The following is a 20,626-nucleotide window of genomic DNA, read 5'->3' as shown; positions in this document are numbered from 1 at the left end:
AAGGATGGGTAAAAGAGGGGAGGAGAGAAGTGTCAGATCACGCCACCTGCTAGATATTGTCTTGACCTCAACAAGGGACTGAATGATAAATGATGAATATAAGACTCATCCCAACCTCCACAACTTCTGTTTTTTCATAACACATATTATGCAAACAGCATGCTACTTGTTGGTAACAGCACTGAAAATCAGCCTTGTACTTACACTGTTGCATAATGCTCCAATTTGAATATTTCTCGAGAGTTGGTCATATGACTTACTATTCAAGCCTGAAGGGAAGCATGCTTCACTGCACGACACTTAGCAAGAAAAAAAAGAAACTGCAACCAAACAACACCTTAATTGTGATTATTTCTAGTTTTTATTTTTGTAGGAAGTGATAGGAAAAAACTACATTCAAATAAATTAGCTCACCTCTGCCCACTTGGATCTCTTCTTTTCATTTTCAAATTCTCTGAACGCTTTCAGGTCCTTCATGTAGATGAGTAACTTGATGAGCATCAGCAGCAGGATGCCAATGACAGCCACAGATGCAATAGAGCCTCCGATGATAGCTGTGACGCTAGGTGGTTCAGGACAGTCTGGAGGAAGAGGAACAAATTACAAAGGTTTAACACATATCCAAATTGATAAGCTGTAACACTATTGAAATAAAAGTGTATGTCTTTCAGTCCACCACTTTGGTCCAGACTGAAATGTCTCAAGTATTCGATAAATTGCCATAGAATTTTGTATGTTCATGTTAATTGTCCCAAGAGGACGAATCCTAGTGACTTTAGAGATCCTCTGACTTTTCCTATAGTGCCATCATGAAATTGACATTTGTTGTTGTGACTACATTTTTATCAACAAAGCGTTGACCAGCTGGTAATGTTTTCAGTTTGTGAGTGTGTACGTGTGTGTGTCATGACAAAATGTGGTCCTGGAGATTCCTTTTGTAATGGGAACGAACATTGAAGCGATTTTGAGTATTTTGCCAGGTGTTTATACATCTGTCTGTCTGTTTATACATCTGTCTGTTTTTGGACAGATTTTTGTCAGCACGATGGAGTTACAACTGTGCAGGTACAGTGATGAAACTATACTTGTTTATACTTGAGATCAAAATGAAGGCTGAGTTTGTAGATAGTAAAGTTAGTAAAGGTGCCAAAACTAGGGAGGCAGGAGTTAGGAAAGGGGCCAGTGGTCCCACACAGGTATTTAGGTGAAATAAAAATGAAGGCAGAGTTTGAGGATGGGTGTGGTCTCATGTAATAGTGTAATAATCATGAGTCATCATGGATCAGAACACGTGTTGACAGCTTGGTGTGATCCCATGTGTGTTCCAAGAAATCAAACAAAGGATGAAAGCATTTCGGATTACATGGCCGAACAGAGCATATGAGCGAAGTGGAGTGGGGAGCGGAAGGATTTTGTGTTGAGCGAGGAGCGGCTATTTTTTTTAAAAGGTGGAGCGGAGCCTTATCTCTCGCTCCAATTTCGCTCCGGTCACTCATGCCCCACCCAGAATGCATCTTTGCACCTGCGCGCACACCACTTTACCATGAAGCACAGAGCACTTTGATTGTGACGGTCACTGAAAATACTGACTATAGCACTTTATATGATTTTATGTTGTTGATATTCTGTTTGTCCTTTTTTAATGATGCTGCTCTTTATGCCTTTTAAATTGCCCCTCGGGGTCAAATAAAGTGTTTTGAATTGAATTGAATAACCGCTTTTTAATCGATAAAATAAAATAGGTAAATAAATCATAAATAAAGTAAAAAAAGATAAAACAGGATAATTAAAATAAATAAATGAATAGAAATTGACTGGATAAATAGAATAAAGCCAGGTTTAAGCAGGATAAAAACCAATAAATAAATAGAATTCAGCTAAAAGCCAGCCTAAAAAGGAAGGTCTGAAGGTTGCTCTTAAAAGTATCAACGTTCTCCAGTGCCCTCGGGTCCTCTGGGAGGCTGTTCCACAAACGTGGACCGCGGTATTGAAAGGTGGCCTCACCTTGAGTTTTTGTTCTCACTGTTGGAATAGTTAAAAGGCCATGACCAGAGGACCTGAGGGTTCTGGAGGGTTCATACGATAAAAGCAAATCTGATAAATAAGTTGGGCAAAGGTCATTAAGAGCTTTAAAAACTAATAAAAGGATCTTAAAATCAATCCTGAAGCAGACAGGTAGCCAGTGCAGAGACTTTAAAATTGGTGTGATGTGTGCTCTCTCTCTGGTCTTAGTCAATACCCATGCTGCAGAGTTTTGGAGTAGTTGTAACGAGCTATGTTCTTTTTTGGGAGACCAGAAAGTAGAGCGTTAATAATTGCAATAGCGCAATAATCAATGTGGCAGGTGATAAAAGCATGCATTAGTGTCTCTGTACTGGCTTTGGAAAGGAACGGTCGCACTCTGGCAATGTTTTTTTAGATGATAAAAAGCTGTCTTAGTTATGTTTCTGATGTGTGGGTTAAAACTGAGGTCTGAATCGAAAATGACACCAAGGTTTTTTACTTGGTTAGTCGGGTTTAATGCCGTGGCGTTCAATTTTATATTAATCCTCTGTCTTTGAGCTTCAGAACCAATAAATAAGACCTCGGTTTTGTCCTGGTTGAGCTGAAGAAAATTTTTTGCCATCCATGACTTGATATCTAAAATACAGTTAAAAAGGGCATCGATTGGCCCTGGGTCATCAGGAGACACGGCGATATACAGCTGTGTGTCATCAGCATAACTGTGGAAGCTGATGCCGTGCTTCCTGATGACGTTCCCAAGTGGCAGCATGTATAGGTTAAAAAGTGTGGGACCTAAAATTGAGCCTTGGGGGACACCACAGGTAATTTTGTAGCTCTTTGATGAGTATCCCCCCATACTCACGAAAAATGTTCTGTTAGTGAGATAAGATTTAAACCAGTTAAAAACAGTACCAGAGATTCCAACCTGGTTGTGAAGTCTGTCTAAAAGAATTGAATGGTCTACTGTATCAAAGGCTACACTTGAATCAAGTAGTACTAAAATAGATGGTTTCATCCTGTCCAAATTTTATTCAAACTTTCTTTATTGGTTTTTTTCACAGAACAGCCACTACCACCATCCATTCACTCTCACGACATACATGTGCAAGGCAGAAAGTAAATAGACACGATACTAAAGAAAAATATAGATACATAGTAATTGCATAATGGAACATGGTTACAAACAAGTAAAAAAAATAAAAATAAAATTAATTAATTAATTAATAATAATAATAATAATAATAAAAATATGTATAAAAAAATTAAAAAGGGGAGGGCTCAGTTGGTTTCTGCTACAATAGTCAGAGAGTCAATGTATGTGATGAAGGGCTGCCACATCTTATAGAAACTGCTTGAGGACCCTTTTAAGGAAAGCCTAATTTTCTCTAGTGTAATGCACTGCAGTACGTCCTGAATCCATTTATTATGAGTTGGGGGGGAAGAGTGAGACCATTTTAAAAGAATGAGTCTTCGAGCAAGTAATGTGGTGAATGCAATGATTTTTCGTGTGGACTTAGGCACATTGCGTGGAGAGTACAATCCAAAGAGGGCAGTGGGGGGTTCAAACAGTATGATTTGGCCTGTTGTTTTACTAAGCGTTTCAAATATTGCTGCCCAAAATTCAGATAATTTAGGGCAAGACAAAAACATGTGAACAAGATCAGCAGGAGCCTGTCCACATCTGTTGCATGTGTCTGCTCTGTCAGGATAGATTTTGGCCAGCTTGGCATTAGTAAGATAGGCTCTATGCAGAATTTTACATTGAAGAAGGCTATGCCTCGCCTAATATCTCCTCCCATTGCTCATCGGATAAGGGAGCTCCAAGGTCCTGACCCCAAGCAGCTCTTAGAGAGATTAGTTGATTTGGGGACAGTGTGTAAATTTGTTTGTATGTGATCCCTATGAGTCCTTTCTTCCTGGGATTGAGGGTTAAGAATTGGTCAATAAGAGAGTTTGGGGGAAGCAAGATTTCACAAAATGTCTCACTTGAAAGAACCGAAAAAGGTGAGTGTTTGGTAGGTTAAACTTTGCTGCCAAGTCAGTGAATGAGGAGAAAACACGATTAATAAAAAGGTCATTAAGCGTCGCAAGGCCCTTCTCAGACCAGGAACGAAAGGCTAGATCAGAGCATGAAGGAGCAAAACGGTGATTACGAAAAATTGGGGAATGACCTGACTGAATGTAGAGGCCAAAAGCTTTTCTGAACTGATTCCAAATCATCAGCGTGTTCGTTACAATTGGATTAGGGCTAACCTGTTTAACTAACAATGGAAGTTGGGAGCACACCACAGACCAAAGGCAAAAAACGTGAGGAGGAAATTTCAAGCAGAGCCCACTGCGGACATTCGGGTACTGCTTTACCAGTGTTCCAGAAGAGAAGTTTGTTGATATTACAGGCCCAGTAATAGTAGCAGAAATCTGGGAGCGCTAATCCTCCTAGGGATTTAGGAAGCCAGAGAGCTGTTCGACCAATTCGTGCCCGTTTATTGCTCCAAAGAAAGGAGCTAATCAGCTGATCAAGATTGGATTGGAAAGAAAGATTTCCTTATGAAGACAGGTATATGTTAGAAAAAGGTAAAGAAATTGTGGGAGTAGTGACATTTTTATCAAGTTGACCCGCCCAATCAAAGAGAGGGGGAGAGAGGACCATCTGGCAAGATCTAATTTACAACGTTCGAGTAATGGGTTGTAATTTTTGGCAAACAGTTCAGAAAATGATCTTGTCACTAAGATTTCGAGGTACTTAAGACCATCTGTGGCCTTCCTAAAGGGAGGGAGACCATGCGGGAGAAGGTCAGCGGCAGGATTAATTGGTATGTAATCACTTTTTCCCAAATTAAGTTTGTAACCAGTACGTATTAGTACTTCCCAAACTTCTCAAAAATATCTAAAATTATAGGGAGACTGGAGGCAGGGTTGGATATGTATAATAAAAGATCGTCAGCATAAAAATAAATTTTGTGAAGCTGTCCATGGTGTGATACCTTCGAACCCGTTCTCACTCCGCAACCAAATGGCCAGGGGTTCGACTGCCAAGGCAAACAATAGCGGGGAGAGGGGACAACCCTGTCGAGTGCCTCTATGCAGGGAGAATAGGCGTGATTTAATACCATTAGTGCTGACAGAGGCTAAGGGAGAAGCATAGAGAAGTTTTATCCAATCCACAAAGTCAGGGCTGTGGCAAAATTTATTAAGAACGTAAAAAAGGTATCTCCACTCTACACGGTCGAACGCTTTTTCAGCGTCTAAGGACAAAACAAGTTTGGGAGAATCAGTAGAGGGAGAATAGAGAATATTAAGTAACCTACGTGTGTTTGAAGATGAATGCCTTCCTGAAATGAAGCCAGTTTGGTCAGGATTGACTAAGGACGATATGACTCTCTGGAGACGGCCAGCTAGAACTTTCGCTAGTATTTTAAAATCTACGTTCAGGAGGGAAATCGGCCTATAGCTACTACAGAGAAGCGGATCTTTGTCCTTTTTTAATAACAGTGTAATTGAAGCCTCTGACATTGTGGGTGGTAACAGACCTTTTACCCAAGCATCATTGAAAACCTTAACTAGTATCGGGGCAAGAGTTGCGGAATAGGTCTTGTAAAATTCTGTGGTAAAACCATCAGGTCCTGGCGATGTATTACTCTGTAAAGAACTTATTGCATCTTTAACCTCAGAGATCGTGATTGGTGCACCTAGCTCAGTAGCAACCGTTGGGTCGATTTGAGGGTACGTGAGCAGGTCAAGGGGGTTTGGGCCATCCCAATCACACGGAGAGGTTTCGGAGGAATACAGTTTAGAGTAATAGTCAACAAACGCATTGTTAATAGTGGTAGGATTGGATGTGGTGTCATCAGAAGCTAACCTAATCCTAGGTATAAGTCTGGATGCAGCCTCAGTTCGTGCTTGGTATGCTAGGAGTCTGCCTGCTTTATCACCCTGCTCGAAAAAGCGTTGCTTGGTGTGTAAAAGTTGTTTCTCAATCTGGCCGGAGGTTAATAAGTTATACTGTGATTGGAGCTGTACTCGATTTTTATACAGTGCATCTGAGGGGTCGACAAAATATTGGGTGTCTAACCTTAGTATTTCGTCTGATATTTGTTTCAATTTAGAGTGCTCCGACTTCCTAAAGCTAGAGATGAAAGAAATAATGTGACCACGCAAGTAAGCTTTGAGGGACTCCCAAAGTACGTCGCTACCAATATCCGGTGTGTCATTTGTGTCGAAGAAGAACTGGATCTGATTGATTAGAAAGTCCTTGAATTTCAGTTCAGATAATAAGTGGGAATTGAATCTCCAGGGTTTGGTAGGCAATTTGCCCTGGGAAAGGTTAATGTTTAAAGAGACAGGAGAGTGATCGGAAATTACTATGCTGTGGTACTCACACGACTGTATGCTGTCTAACAATCTATTATCGAGTAGGAAGAAGTCGATCTGAGAGTAAGACCTATGGACATGTGAAAAAAAAGAGAAAGCTTTCGTATAAGGATGCATAGTTCTCCACGGATCAGATGGGCCTAATTGGTCTGCATGAAACTTTAACATGTTGGCCGCCTTAGACAGACTAGATTGTTTGGTGAATGATCTATCAAGATCAGGGTCCTGGACCTGGTTAAAATCACCTCCAATTATTATGTGATGATCTGCAGCGTTTGGGATGCTAGAAAAAATTTTGGACATAAATTTATCATCGTCCCAAGTTGGAGCATATATTGAGGCCAGGACCACAGGAGTGTTCTGCAATTTGTCCAGTACCATGACATACCGCCAATTTGGGTCAGAAACAACAGAGGAAGGTTCAAAAGCAAGAAGAAAAAGAAAAAAAAAAAACAAAGAAAGAAACACACACACACACACACACACACACACAAACACTGAGTATCTCCCTAGATACAATGCAGATCTTGCTTTCAAACTACCCCATTCCCATTGCAGAGAAACACTGCCCAACCTCTCTCCAAATTATGAGAATAAGAGAGCCTCAACAGAGACAGAACATAAAACATTTTGTCCAAACTTAGGCCTAATTATCCAGGCCATAAACCAGGAGGACTTATAACGCCTTCTTGCAAAACAGCCCCACTGGATAATGATATACATACACACAGTATATAGTGGAAAGGCTACACAAACCAAAATTAACCCAAAATGTAAAGAGAGATAAACAAATAAAGGAAAGAGGTGTTGTGTTACACCATTGCCTAGTAATCTCTCTCTAATGATAATTGCAGTGTAATTGTAAAACAAGAATCTTTACACATGAAGAACCATTTAGCACCAAAGGTAACGCTGAAAAGTAGGCCTCTCAGGCCCTAAAAAAGGAACATTAACCTTACAGTAGAAGTTAGGATCAAGGAGTGAAATTTGTGCATCCACGAATATCTACTGTTATTAGCTTCCATGTAAAAATCAACATGAACAGACCTGGACATGGAATACAACTGGTGCCTCTTACACAGTATAAAGATGTTCAGTTGAAAGGGGGTTAACTATACGTAAACATTCAGCCCTTAGGCAGAACAAGCTACCCGTTGCTTGTGAAGTATTCATGCCGTTAGCATTATACAGTCCACATTTTTTAATGTTCACTGATAGCAAAATGACAAGCGGCCAGTTAGCAGGTCACTGTTACCGTGTGATCGAGGGTCATTTTAAGTGTTTCCACTGGAAAGGTATTCTTTAGCCTTTACAACCGACGAAAGTAGGATTTTTTTCCCCGTTGCTCGCGGTGATACAGCTTCGCCGGTTGCGGAGACTGGGTTTCAACCCGCGTTTGTAGAGGAGGGCCATGACTTCTTGATACGTAGCCCGTTGTGCCATCACCTCGGGGGAGAAGTCCTCAAAGATAGCCACAGGTTTCCCCAGATATTGTAGGTCGGACCTCCTCTTGCGGGCTTCACGGATAACCTTTTCCTTAGTTTGGTAGTCGTGGAACCGGACGATGATGGGCCGTGGTCTCTCGCCTTGTTTAGGTTTTTGGGCCAGGGACCTGTGTGCTCGATCCAGCACAGGTGGCGTCGGTAGTATTTCCTCGCCCAGAAGTTGGAACAGCAGTGCAGAAAAAAAATCGGTTGGTCGTGGGCCTTCAATCGACTCAGAAAGTCCTATAATACGGACATTATTGTGGCGGCTACGAGCCTCTAGGTCAGCTGTCTTAGCTTTTAGCTTCTCGCTAACCACGGTTAGCTCAGCACACGTTGCCTTAAGGCTAAGCAGGCAACCATCTACCGAGTCCGCGTTAGTCTCCAGAGAGGCGATGCGTTGGCCGTGGCTGGACACAGTTGTTTGGACAAGGTCTATTTTGGCCTCCAGCGCTGAGAAGGATATCTTAAACTCCGAAGCTAGGTCGGCCTTGTGATGATTTAAGAGGCTTGTTAGCGCGGCCATGCTAAGCTCGTCAGCAGCTGCAGCGTTGGGGGGGCATAGAGTCTTTTTTGTTTTGTTTTGCGTTCTTACTTGCCATTTTAAAGCGTGTCGTGGTGTTGTAGTCTCACTGCGGTGCTGCTTCGGGCAGTAAGAGGCGGAGAGAGGACTTGAAAAATAAAAATTGAAAAAGAGTGTGGGAGAGCGGGGGTGAAGCGTTTACTCCGCATCCGCCCTGACCGGAAGTCCGTCCTGTCCAAATTTAACCTGAGATCGTTTACAATTTTTACTAGTGCAGTCTCAGTGCTATGGTTTATCCTAAAACCTGATTGATACATTTCAAAAACAAGTTTCTCTAAAATTTTGCTTAAAAATGGTAGATTGGATACTGGTCTGTAATTATTAAGTATGGAGGGATCGAAATTGCTTCTCTTCAGAAAGGGTTTGACTGTGGCAGTCTTAAGAGCTTAGGAAAAACACCCATCTGAAGAGAATAATTTACAATGTTAAGTAAATCATTCTTAAAAGAGCTATAAAATGTTTTAATAAAGGAAGTGGGAATGGAGTTTATTGAGTTCATGAATTTTCATTCATTAACTCCATGTTCTTAATAGCTGTGGATGCCCACTCAAAATGGCCAGAGGCGATACAAATGGAATCCACAACCTCAGAAAGGACCATTTCTGTGCTCAGTAACATCTTCTCCAGAAATGGCCTGCCTGAGCAAAAATGGCATCAAGCACTTCAAGTCAGCTCCACACCACCCTGCAACGAATGGGTTGGCAGAACGGTTCGTTCAAACCTTTAAGAAGTCAATCAAAGCCATGGGAAAGGAAAACGTCACCCTTCAGCATAAAGTGGACAATTTTCTTTTTGTGTATCGGAACTCTGTACATTCAACAACAAATCAAACTCCAGCAATGCTGTTTATGAGGTCTTTGAGATCTCGCATTGACCTCTTAAAACCCAACTTGCAGAGGGAAGTGCAGAACAAGCAATTCACTACATTGCCCAGTGAGGCAGCAAGGAGTTTTGATGTTGGACAGCGAGTTCTGGCATGTGACTATCGAGAAAACAAGTGGACACCGGGACGGATCGTTACAAGAAATGGGCCACTGATGTATGAGGTGGATGTTGGAGAGCAGACATGGAGACGTCATGTAGATAGTTACTGAATGTGCAGCCAAACAGCACCTCTGAGCTGCCTGCATCCAACCAACAAGACTCAAAACCAGATTCACCACCAGACCCACTGCTCAGTCCTATTCACGAGACCCCAAAAACCACGACACCTGCAAAGGAAAGTGTGTCCCCAGAGAAGACACCACAGGGTCCAAGGCGTTACCCAGAAAGAATCAGGGCACCACCCGAAAGACTGGAGTTGTAATGAACTGTCTTATGTACAGGTGGCTGTAACAAAGTTATGGACTGTTCTCTAAAAAACAAAAAAACAAAAAAAAAAAAATGAGAAAAGAAACTGTACTAAAACAAACACTGTATCATTTCAAACAGGATCTGTAAAGCAGAATGTTTTTTTGTATTCGACTGTTGCAGAAAATTAATGAGTTTGCATATTTAGTTGTGTAGTGTTAATCTAAAAGGGGAGGAGTGTAATGTTTAATAAGGATCTATTTCTTTATGTGGAAGCACTCCCCTATGCACTGTTCTCCTATTGGTTATTCGCCATGCGCATGTAAAACATTGTGTGCAAAAAACAAAAGTAAACCAAGTTATGTTTTCATGTGTGAACTCTACCTCCGAGTAAGCTTGATTATTTTAGTAATATGTAGTCGCATAGACACGACACCATGCTAGCATTAGCATTTAGCTCAAAGTGCCGCTGTTCCTTAGTACAACTTCACAGAACTGCTAGCAGACTCCTGGTCTTCTTTAATGTTTTCAAATAGCACAACCACTGAAAACTGCATTCTAACAAATACATTTTTCTTTTGGTCTTTTGTCACATATGAAGAGTCTTTCAAGTTCATCAGCAGCTTACCTCTCTGTTTCAGAATTTCTGCTTTATAGTTATCCTCTCCGACCAACTGGTCCAGCTTAAAATTGATCCAGCAGCCCTCTGTGTCCTTCTGCTTGCACCACTTGCTTGGTATGGGTAACTGATCCACCATCTCATGATAGATGCTCTTGCTGCAAGCCGCACTGCAGTTTTTTTTAAAGGGACCTGAGTCAAAGCCAAGGCATTCAATGCAGTTCCTGAAAGAAATATTGATAGCAACAATAGCATTACTACATTACTACAGCAATAGTAGTAAATCATGACCAAATACTAAACCAAATGTTTAAAAATAATTTGAGTGTAAACACTGAGTATGAATTTGGACTCCTTACAATTTGGTCTGGCAAGGGTCAGGGCAGCCAAGGCATTCATGGCACCATGGACGCTGGTATCCCTCGTTACACTCACACTGATTACACGTGCAGGTCCCTCTGCCATAGCACACAGTGCTGTTAGGTGTTCGACAGCCCTCGATAGATGTCCTGCACTGACAGGCTGAACCCTCATAGCCTTGAAAGCATTCACATTTGCCACAGTTGCACTTACCATTTCCTACAAGTTGTACAGGAGGAGAGGAGAGTTAGAGTGCTGATATACTTTTATGGACATTTGACAATGTCAAAAATCAAGTAAAGCATCAAGATCAACAGTAACACAAAAGCAGCTTCAGCCCACCAGCCAGCAGCTAATAGAATGTTTAGACTTGATCATGCAAACAACCATGAGCAACTCTGGAATAGAAAGCCCAAATAACCCCACAGCAGAGCCACTGCTAGGGCCATTAGCTAACACCACAGCAGAGCCAACGCTAGGGCCACCAGCTAACCCCACAGCAGAGACCCCACCATGGCTGTCAGCTAACCCCACAGCAGAGCTATCGCCAAGTCAAACAAGTTACACAGACAAAGGTGTCCTCCTGCTCTTGCTTTACCCACAGCGTAAAATAGTTCAATTAAGTAAGAATCAAGTTTATAGTTAACGTGTTACACTGGTGGCAGCAGGTTTGTGGACTGTTAATTGTTGTGTGTTGTAATGTGTCACAAATTATCCTCTAAGAAAGATATAAAGATGGTGGTCTTTTTATTTTGTGGTGCAGTATACCTGTTATGTGTTTCAAATGAACCTCTAAGAAAATCTAGGTGTTGTGTTATGACCTTGAGCACAAGAAAGATAATGACAGGGACATAGACAGAAAAAGCAATATCCCTAGCTTTCTGTACATTTGTTGTAAATTCTCCCCTATTATTAAAATTATTTTCTACATCTTTAGAAGGCTGATTCGGTCAGCCTATAACATTGATACACAACCCTCAGTAGAGCATCTCGCAGTGATTACTGCCTAACTATTAAGATTAATGTCACTGGAGACAGAACTTTTTTCTCCACATAGCTATGTCCTAAACCCTTGAATATCTGATATGGTGGCGATTTAGACACATAGTGGCAATGAGCCGATGTGCTGTCTACGTGTATATGTCAATGGATTTGATGCCCTGTGTTGTTTGGCGCTATTGTCATCTGTTATTGTATGTACAGTATATGTGTAACAAGCCACATAATACTTGGACTGAGTTTTCATGTCAGTTTAAAAAAATGAACAGTACTAAGTAGTAGTAATGTTAGCCTCCTGGACATCTCACTGGCTACTGTGAAAGTACTGACTTGATGACAGTCATAGTCATCTAGATTTTAAATCATACACTGAAAAAAATAATGCATTGGACTTACACAATTCAATAGTGGACACTGGTTGCACACAGACATTTGCTTTGGCAGAAACTCACAAAATTGGGTGAAAGCAATACAAACTATGTGTGTTCAATCAACACAAGTAATCATAATTGTTGATAAGAAGTGATTGAAATGTGTTTCGATAAAGTAAATTATATATGTACTCCTTTATCATTTTACTCCCATACAATTTCATCACTTTATTCCAACACAATTAATCCCTTTTATTGCAACACTATTTGTTATTTAAATATTCTGATGTTAATTACATTTTAATAGATATAATAGTTAAATTACAATTAATTAATTTTGTTTATACACAGTATTTAGTCTAAATATTTGTTTGAATATAAATACAAGAAAGAAAATTAAATTAAATTAATATTAAAACAATTTAATTAATCAATAATTATTTATCTAATAATGTTGATGTCAAATATTTTTCAATTAGATTTTACATTTTTAACTAACACTTTTTCCCTGTTGAAAATGATGGAACAGTTTGCAAATCATGGAACAGTTACAACCTTTATTACAGTAAATATTCGCAACATTAAATGTGCAAAGATAAAAAAAATCACATAAAATGTCGAATATTCTCGGCTGGGAAAAATACTACACTTCAGATGCAAGTGTTTCAACCTGGTGACATCAATTCTCTACATCACCAAACGTTTCCATCATACACCGATATCAACCAATGCTGTCTCATAAGGAATACAATTTGTACTTCAAACTTTTTCAGATGCCAACAGTCAGTGTTGTTAAATGTAACATGCACTCTTGCACCAGATCATCGGGCTCCTCGTTGAGGTAGAGACTGGTATCTTTGTCTTTCATAACATGTATCCCCACTGTGGGCTGCTCAATCGATCCCTGGATGAGAGCTTCATGATCTGTGACCTGTAGAATCCAAATTCCCAAAATAAAACAAGATGAGATTAAATGTCGACATTAAACAGTTAAGTCTGTTAGAGTCAGGAATGTGCACAGACATAAACATAACATGAACTACACTCACAGGCCATATACAGGCTGAAAGAGATCTTGGTGTGTGTAATCATTCCCTCTATCCATAGTCTGTGAAGTGATGACTTCATGACATGACCACACTGACTGACATTGAGGAAAATATCCTCAGACCTTGTTCTGAAATTAAGATCAAGTTAATAAAAGGCTTCAACAATCTAAGTTAGAAATTCATTTGAAGTTTTTAGTTCCAAATCATCTTTTTGACAGTGACAGCAAACCTATAAAAATAGAATGACTGTCAGGATGAAAATAGCCACTATTTTGTCTGAGTCAGACTGCTGAGGGCTCAGTAATATACTTAATATACTCTGTCTATTTCATTGAGCTGAAGCTAAGAATGTATTTTTTGCGAAGAACAAGGACTTTGTATTTTGTCTCCCATCTCTACATTTCATTATGGTCAGAGGAAGCCAGTGTGGAAAGGAGGAATGATTAGAGGCACCAACAACTCCTTCAACCTAAATGTGGCCTTTGAGTGTTGTACTAACGGTGAAAAGGCATTCAACTGGTGACTATTGTAATATTTAGAGCTTGAGAAGAGAGGACACATAAAATCTTAAAATACTGAACCTTGATAAAATAACTAACTGCGTAAAACATGTAGTACTTGTAGTATACATAGTAGATATAGTAAAGACAGTACTGAGTCCCATGCCTCTCGTCCAAAACATTGTCATCCTGGTCAAGACAGAGATCAGCAAAAAAAAAACCCCAGCAGGTTAGAATTCTTATTCCTCATTCATATTTGCAGCGATTTGTGCAGCAACAGAACAGTGTTGTTGTTGTTTTTTCAGAATGCACTCGTACCATGGCCATGGCTACCAAAATGATCGCCAGTGTTTTGGCTCTGTCCTCTCTTTACAAATATCTTCAGCAGCTTGTGAGGTTGTACATCTGGAATGCAGTGGATGGTGGTAATACACAAATTCAGCATGTATCTAAAAAAAAAAAGAATAATAACATAAAAATACATACAGCTGAGATTTAGTAAGACATTAAACTTGCAATCATTTAATACAATTAAGGTATGACTGATGGACAACAACTAAAATAAGTTATTTTCAAATTTTTATTTTTCCCAACTGCTTGGTGAAGATTACCATCTAATGAATTAAATGCAGTCATAAATCAAAAGAAGAGAAAAGGAGTAGTTTGACACTGTTGCATGAACTCAACAGCACATCTTTTGCACACATTTCATGAAACACGTGTTACAGATAAGGTTTTAAAAGCTATTTAAGAGAGTTTGACTAGTGAATAGTAGCTAGCTCACATCTGCATTAACATTAATTGGCTCAAGTTGCTTACTGGCAGATAAACTGGGTGATAGCTCAGTAAAAATAACGCATATTAACAGACCATCTCTAACTCTTACTGATTTGATAGGTTTTAATTACCTTCACTGTGTAGAAAGTCCTGGAGGTCCACAACAAATCCTCTGACACAAGAGAGAAAATGGTGCAGCCTGTACAGGTCCTTGGCTGTTATTGTCTCTGTTTTCAGGAGGCGGGGATTTCCATTTTAAATGAAACATAACTCCTTTGAGTCATTTCAACATGATTGAGACTAGTAGACTGTATATCCCTCAAGATTAAACTAGTTCTACAAAATTAAAACATGTCTGAGAGAGAAACATACACTGGCTTGCAAAAGTATTCATACCCCTTGAAATTTTCCACATTTTGTCACGTTACAATAGGAAAATGATACATGGTTTTCAATTTTTTTTACAAATAAAAAACTGAAAAGTGTGGCATGCAAAAGTATTCAGCCCCCTTTACTCTAATATCCCTAAATAAAATCCAGTGCAACCAAATGCTTTCAGAAGTCACCTAATTAGTAAATGGAGTCCACCTGTGTGTAATCTGATCTCAGTATAAATACAGCTGTTCTGTGAAGGCCTCAGAGGTTTGTCAGAGAACATTAGTGAACAAACAGCATCATGAAGCCCAAGGAACACACCAGACAGGTCAGGGATAAAGTTGTGGAGAAGTTCAAAGCAGGGTTAGGTTATGAAAAAATATCCAAAGCTTTGAACATCTCACAGAGCACTGTTCAATCCATCATCCGAAAATGGAAAGAGTATGGCACAACTGCAAACCTACCAAGACATGGCCGTCCACCTAAACTGACAGGCTGGGCAAGGAGAGCATTTATCAGAGAAGCAGCCAAGAGGGCCATGGTAACTCTGGAGGAGCTGCAGAGATCCACAGCTCAGGTGGGAGAGTCTGTCTACTCTGACAACTAATAGTTGTGCACTCCACAAATTGGGCCTTTATGGAAGAGTGGCAAGAAGAAAGCCATTGTTGAAACAAAGCCATAAGAAGTCCCGTTTGCAGTTTGCCACAAGCCATGTGGGGGACATGGCAAACATGTGGAGGAAGGTGCTCTGGTCAGATGAGACCAAAATTGAAGTTTTTGGCCTAAATGCAAAACGCTATGTGTGGCGGAAAACTAACACTGCACATCACCCTGAACACACCATCCCCACCATGAACCATGAAACATGGTAGTGGCAGCATCATGCTGTGGGGATCAGCAGGGACAGGGAAGCTGGTCAGAGTTGATGGGAAGATGGATTGAGCCAAATACAGGGCAGTCTTGGAAGAAAACCTGTGAGAGTCTGCAAAAGACTTGAGACTGGGGAAGAGGTTCACCTTCCAGCAGGATGATGACCCTAAACATACAGCCAGAGCTACAATGGAATGGTTTAGATCAAAGCATATTCATGTGTTAGAATGGCCCAGTCAAAGTCCAGACCTAAATCCAATTGAGAATCTCTGGCTTGAAAAATTGCTGTTCACCATCCAATCTGACTGAGCTTGAGCTATTTTGCAAGGAAGAATGGGCAAAAATTTCAGTCTCTAGATGTGCAAAGCTGGTAGAGACATACCCTAAAATACCTGCAGCTGTCATAGCAGCAAAAGGTGGTTCTACAAAGTATTGACTCAGAGGGGCTGAATACTTTTGCACGCCACACTTTTCTGGTTTTTTATTTGTAAAAAAAAATTGAAAACCATGTATCATTTTCCTTCCACTTCACAATTATGCACCAGTTTGTGTTGATCTATCACATAAAATCCCAATAGAGTACATTACGTTTGTGGTTGTAATGTGACAAAATGTGGAAAAGTTTAAGGGGTATGAATACTTTTGCAAGCCACTGTAAATGAATTGTCTAGTAATCACTAAATGCATGTTCGTAAACCCACCATGTCCCTTTTTTCAGGGTGTTCATTTGATATTAAACAAGATGGCCCCAATGAGTCTGCAAGCAGTTCAGTAGGCATCACCATATAATCCAGTTGTCGGGAGGGATGAATCAGGTTTAAAACGGCCATAAACTCCTGTTGTTTGTGCTCAGCCTTATGAAGTCGGGGCATAGCATAATTTGTGACAAATTCAACATAGGGAGCAGGTCTTGGTTGATGAATGGGTTGAAAACGGTATATTCACCCATGAGAGTGGGTTACTGTCCTGTATGGAATGAACTGATATACTAATAGTACATAGACATATTTTTAGACTTAAATCACTTTTAATTTCCTTTTTCTTTTTTCATTTGTCTGTGCAATTTGGTTAGGTTTAGACTACAAACCTACTTGGATACATTCAGGCAAAAAACTACTTGGTAAGGTTTAGGAAAAGATCAGGGTTAAAATAGACCCTTTCAAAGGGATGTTAGAAATGGCTTTCTAGCAGAAAGCCCTTGAGACTTTTAAAAAAACATTTTAAAGTCCTGCCTTCATTGATGATATACTTTTGCTTTGACACTTTAAAATGCAGATTAAATGAGAATGACTGAAACTCTACCTCCACATAGTTTATTGTGGGACTTCTCGCAATGTTCATCGTCGCACTCGCAGAAGTCACCATGGTAACTGCTTCCACTCTCTGTGGTATGGCACTGGCACCTGCCACACACACAATCTCCTTGACCCTCACACTCGGTGCCATTGTGCCTCCGACAAGATGCTCGCAGGGAGTGCTCATCTTTATCGCCAATGGAGCACTCGCAGAATTGACCGACGAAGCCTCCACTGCAGCTGAATAAGGACAAGTTAGAGAGAGCAATCAAATCTAAAATTGGCAAACAAAGGGCTTTCCTCTTTTTTCGCTAGCATCCCTCCCTCTATAATGCATTTTATAATATTTTCCATAATCAGTTTTGATTGTCCATTAAGTAAATTTTTGTCCTTTCATTTCCTATTTGTGTTGTTGTATACACTAATCCTCTTTCTTAGAGTGATTGGTATGGCATATTCAACTATTTTGCCCTGTTAAGTTTGGTCTACTGTATTTTTGGATTTGCATGATCAGTGTGCACTTTGCTATGGCAACGGCGGCACATGGAGATGCAGCGGCTGGTAGCTCCTTCAAATTACACTAGTTTTGTTTTTTAAGATGTCATTTTTTTGGCTTTATTGTTGAAACACGCTTAGGGCAGAAATACTGTCATCAGCATTGGAGTGGGTGTTTCTGATTAAGAGCAGCAGACTTTCAGACCATCACGCCATGCGGTGTCTTACAACCATCCTGACCAGACTGACTGCCCCAGGCAGGAAGAGAATCGGAATAAGAGCCATGCTAATCTAGCATGCCTCTGGCTAATGTCCCAACACAGGAAAAGGAAATGGACAAATGGGACTCAGGCTGGGAAAGTGAAATCAGATACTCTTGTTCCCACAGAGATGCAGGACTACAGCTGGACGAGGAGAGGTGGTGTTCACACACAGTCAAGGTGGATGGACATTGTTTCTCTGATGTCGAACTTTAGAAGTGAAGATGCTGACAATATTATCACCGTCATTTTGCTGCTGTTTACAGTTATTGCGAAGCAAATTCAAAACATGCAATAGGAATAAATCAATATATGTTTATTAATAACTGTATATCTGCAACCCTGTGTTGTATAATGCTCATTAAATTACCTTGTACCTTTTTTATAGTTTTAAAAGCAATTCAACTGCCAACTTTAGAATGTTCCCTGCTGTTGGAGAATGATTATGTGCCATGGGCACTAGGCTGATGAGACTGAGCTTATCTCAATTTATCTCTTTTGTTTTTTTGTAGTTTTGCTTTGTATGTTGGTTTGACAAGCATGTTCTTCGTATGGATTTTGGGTTGATCTGCCTGTGCAAATAAATTGTTAACAGCAAGATTATGGCCCTTTTTGTTTAACAATGGAAAGCAGCAATCCATTGGGAGAGTAAGACAGAGAGGACCTGACCAGCTGAACCTTCTTGTTTTATGAAGACTTTTAAGACTCTTTTCATGTTGTTGTTGCGGTAGACCTTTATTAAAGTCAAGCAATTGCCCAGACAACATTTAAATTTTTAAATTCTTTCAAAATTATTGTTGTTTATTTTTAAACAACCCTTTCGATAAAAGCATTGTTTTAACTTACTGACAGTCTGTGTGGTCTTTGGGTGCCAGCTGCTCTTCCCCAGATTTGAATACACCCGTGTGTTAGCTGGAGCTCTTAGACTCGGGCATCTGTTTAGAAAGACAGACAGGTAGCCTGTCTAATCTTTTCGGACCAAATGAAAATTGGATGGGCTTATTAGAGGCCTGCAGAAGCCACAGTAACGTGATTTTTTAAATTTTATTTGTCAGAGCATTTCATTTATTGATTAGTGTCTGGATGTTGATGTAAGAGAAATCTGAACTGAATGACCTGAACTGAATAACCTAAAGTAATTCTTCTTGTATAAATGCTGATGAAACCTGTTTCTCTGTCCAGGAGAGGAGAACGACCACATATGAACTGTCTTAACAAACATTAAAGCCTCATGCTCTAGGGACAGGAGGTACAAGGTCCGATGCCTGGCAAACAACAAACAAGAGAACTGCTTAGCTAGAGACCTTCAACTTATGTAAACCTGATGCATAAAAGCCTGTGCTTTAACACAGAGAAAATGTCAGACTTCTCTAACCCACTCGGGGGAAAGAGCTCTGTCCCTATTCAGCAGGATAGTTGATGTGACTGGTTTGCTGTCTGAGTTTGCTGATATTGTTTACTGACTGTCTATTGCTTAGTATAATTTGTAATGTAATATTCAATGATTTCCTTATATTAAGATACTCAAAGCTTGGTCAATTGAGCATGTTTATTCTCTCACCAGGAAATTATAAGAATTTCTACCACAGTTGAGAGATGTTCTACAAATATATCAAAACATGCATCCACAAAAACTAACCAACCCTAGCTTTAATATGGGTGCCTGGAACTTTGTCTATTTAAGGTAATAAAAAAATCATATGCACGGTTAGAAGAAATGAACATTGTCTGTTGGTAGAACATGGATTAAGGATTGTGGTGTCTTGTGTCAAAGTCACCCATCCCCCAAGACACTCTTTTGAACAGCCTATTTAAAGCTACAGCCTTAAATTAAGCTGGCTCTCTCTTCCCTCTTATGGGTCTCAGTTTTGCGGTCGTGCTTAACAATAAGCACATCATTTCCATAATCAGTACTGATTGGATAGTTATTTCTCAGGTTGCCATAATATTGATGTATAGCTAACAGTTATTATCCCAAAAACTGTATATCCACCAGGTTCCCAAGCATTAATTTCCTTTGCAGTCTTGGTAGCATTCCAGTGATATCATATTAATAGGGTAGCATTGAACGCTACAATCAGCCTTTTTTACATTTCTTGAAGAGCTTTTACATAATTGTGTTGGGACAGAAAACACCTATGGCTGACTATCCCTGAGAGAATCAAACAAATGTGAGTGGTTGTATCGGTTGTACTTTGCATAAAGACTTGACATGAGTCTTTAATCCCACAAGGTGGCACCAGGCCCAGAATAAATGGATGGCAGTGCCGTTGTGCCTCAAGTGTTTTAGCATGTTTGCATCAATTGGGGGTAAATGGTTTTACTGCACGACAACATCCAGCTAAGTCCTTCCTTCCTCTTTACAAGGGACAGCAATAAACATTGGTCATTTTACATTCTTGAACAAATGACTGATGCTAGGATTGTATGTGTTGAAGACACAGGCAGCTAGAATAACCATGTTTATTTTATATATGCATGCAAGGCCAAGAAACACACATGAATGTATCAAATATACCCAACACGTATTGTAACTTAAGAAATAAATAGAACTTCAAGTACATGCCAACTCTATGACAAAGTCATTCTGTAGGAGGTGTAGAGCTTACCTGCAAATACCACAACTAACTCTTCCCTTGCCCTTGCAGTGTGGGTGGTTACTGCTTTTGGGGTCTTCACATTCACACTCACAGTTTGTAGATAAAGTCACTGTCAACGTATCTTTGATGCCCAGTGGTCTGATAGTGAAAGATTTGTTCTCCATACATGAGTCCACCGTCACAGTGACTTCAAAGGAAATCTGGAGAGGGCAATTAAGGTTTTAGATGTACAACCAAAATACTTCAAATTCAAATTCAGTGGTCAAAATATTCATATGCTTGTTCTCCCTCCTAAATATGAATATTCAATGCCTTTCTAGATCT

At 40.0% G+C, this 20,626-nt stretch overlaps 1 protein-coding gene and 2 long non-coding RNA genes across 4 annotated transcripts in view; 1 reads left to right on the top strand and 2 right to left on the bottom strand.

The window, feature by feature from the left end:
• itgb2 (integrin, beta 2) overlaps positions 1 to 20,626 on the bottom strand; it is a 46,787-nt gene that overhangs the window by 2,326 nt on the left and 23,835 nt on the right. For both annotated transcript variants that reach the window (XM_073474098.1, XM_073474099.1), the window contains exons 11-15: positions 20,312 to 20,502; positions 16,955 to 17,187; positions 10,711 to 10,930; positions 10,361 to 10,575; positions 415 to 581 (exon numbers count right to left, since the gene is read on the bottom strand). In XM_073474098.1, the coding sequence (XP_073330199.1) occupies positions 415 to 581; positions 10,361 to 10,575; positions 10,711 to 10,930; positions 16,955 to 17,187; positions 20,312 to 20,502 (1,026 nt within the window). The remainder of the gene's footprint in view (positions 1 to 414; positions 582 to 10,360; positions 10,576 to 10,710; positions 10,931 to 16,954; positions 17,188 to 20,311; positions 20,503 to 20,626) is intronic.
• The window catches only part of LOC141002715 (uncharacterized), a 38,791-nt gene that overhangs the window by 6,254 nt on the left and 11,911 nt on the right, over positions 1 to 20,626 (top strand). The gene's annotated exons all lie outside the window — the stretch shown is intronic.
• Positions 12,624 to 16,946, bottom strand: LOC141002714 (uncharacterized). The gene is made up of 2 exons (XR_012179645.1): positions 13,949 to 16,946; positions 12,624 to 13,012 (listed from the first exon to the last, which is right to left on the bottom strand). It is a non-coding gene; the product is annotated as an uncharacterized lncRNA (long non-coding RNA).

Source organism: Pagrus major, chromosome 9 (assembly GCF_040436345.1).
Source record: "Pagrus major chromosome 9, Pma_NU_1.0".
NCBI lineage: Eukaryota > Metazoa > Chordata > Actinopteri > Spariformes > Sparidae > Pagrus > Pagrus major.
Note: the sequence above shows the minus strand (reverse complement) of the source record. Positions and strands in the feature narration are given on the sequence as shown.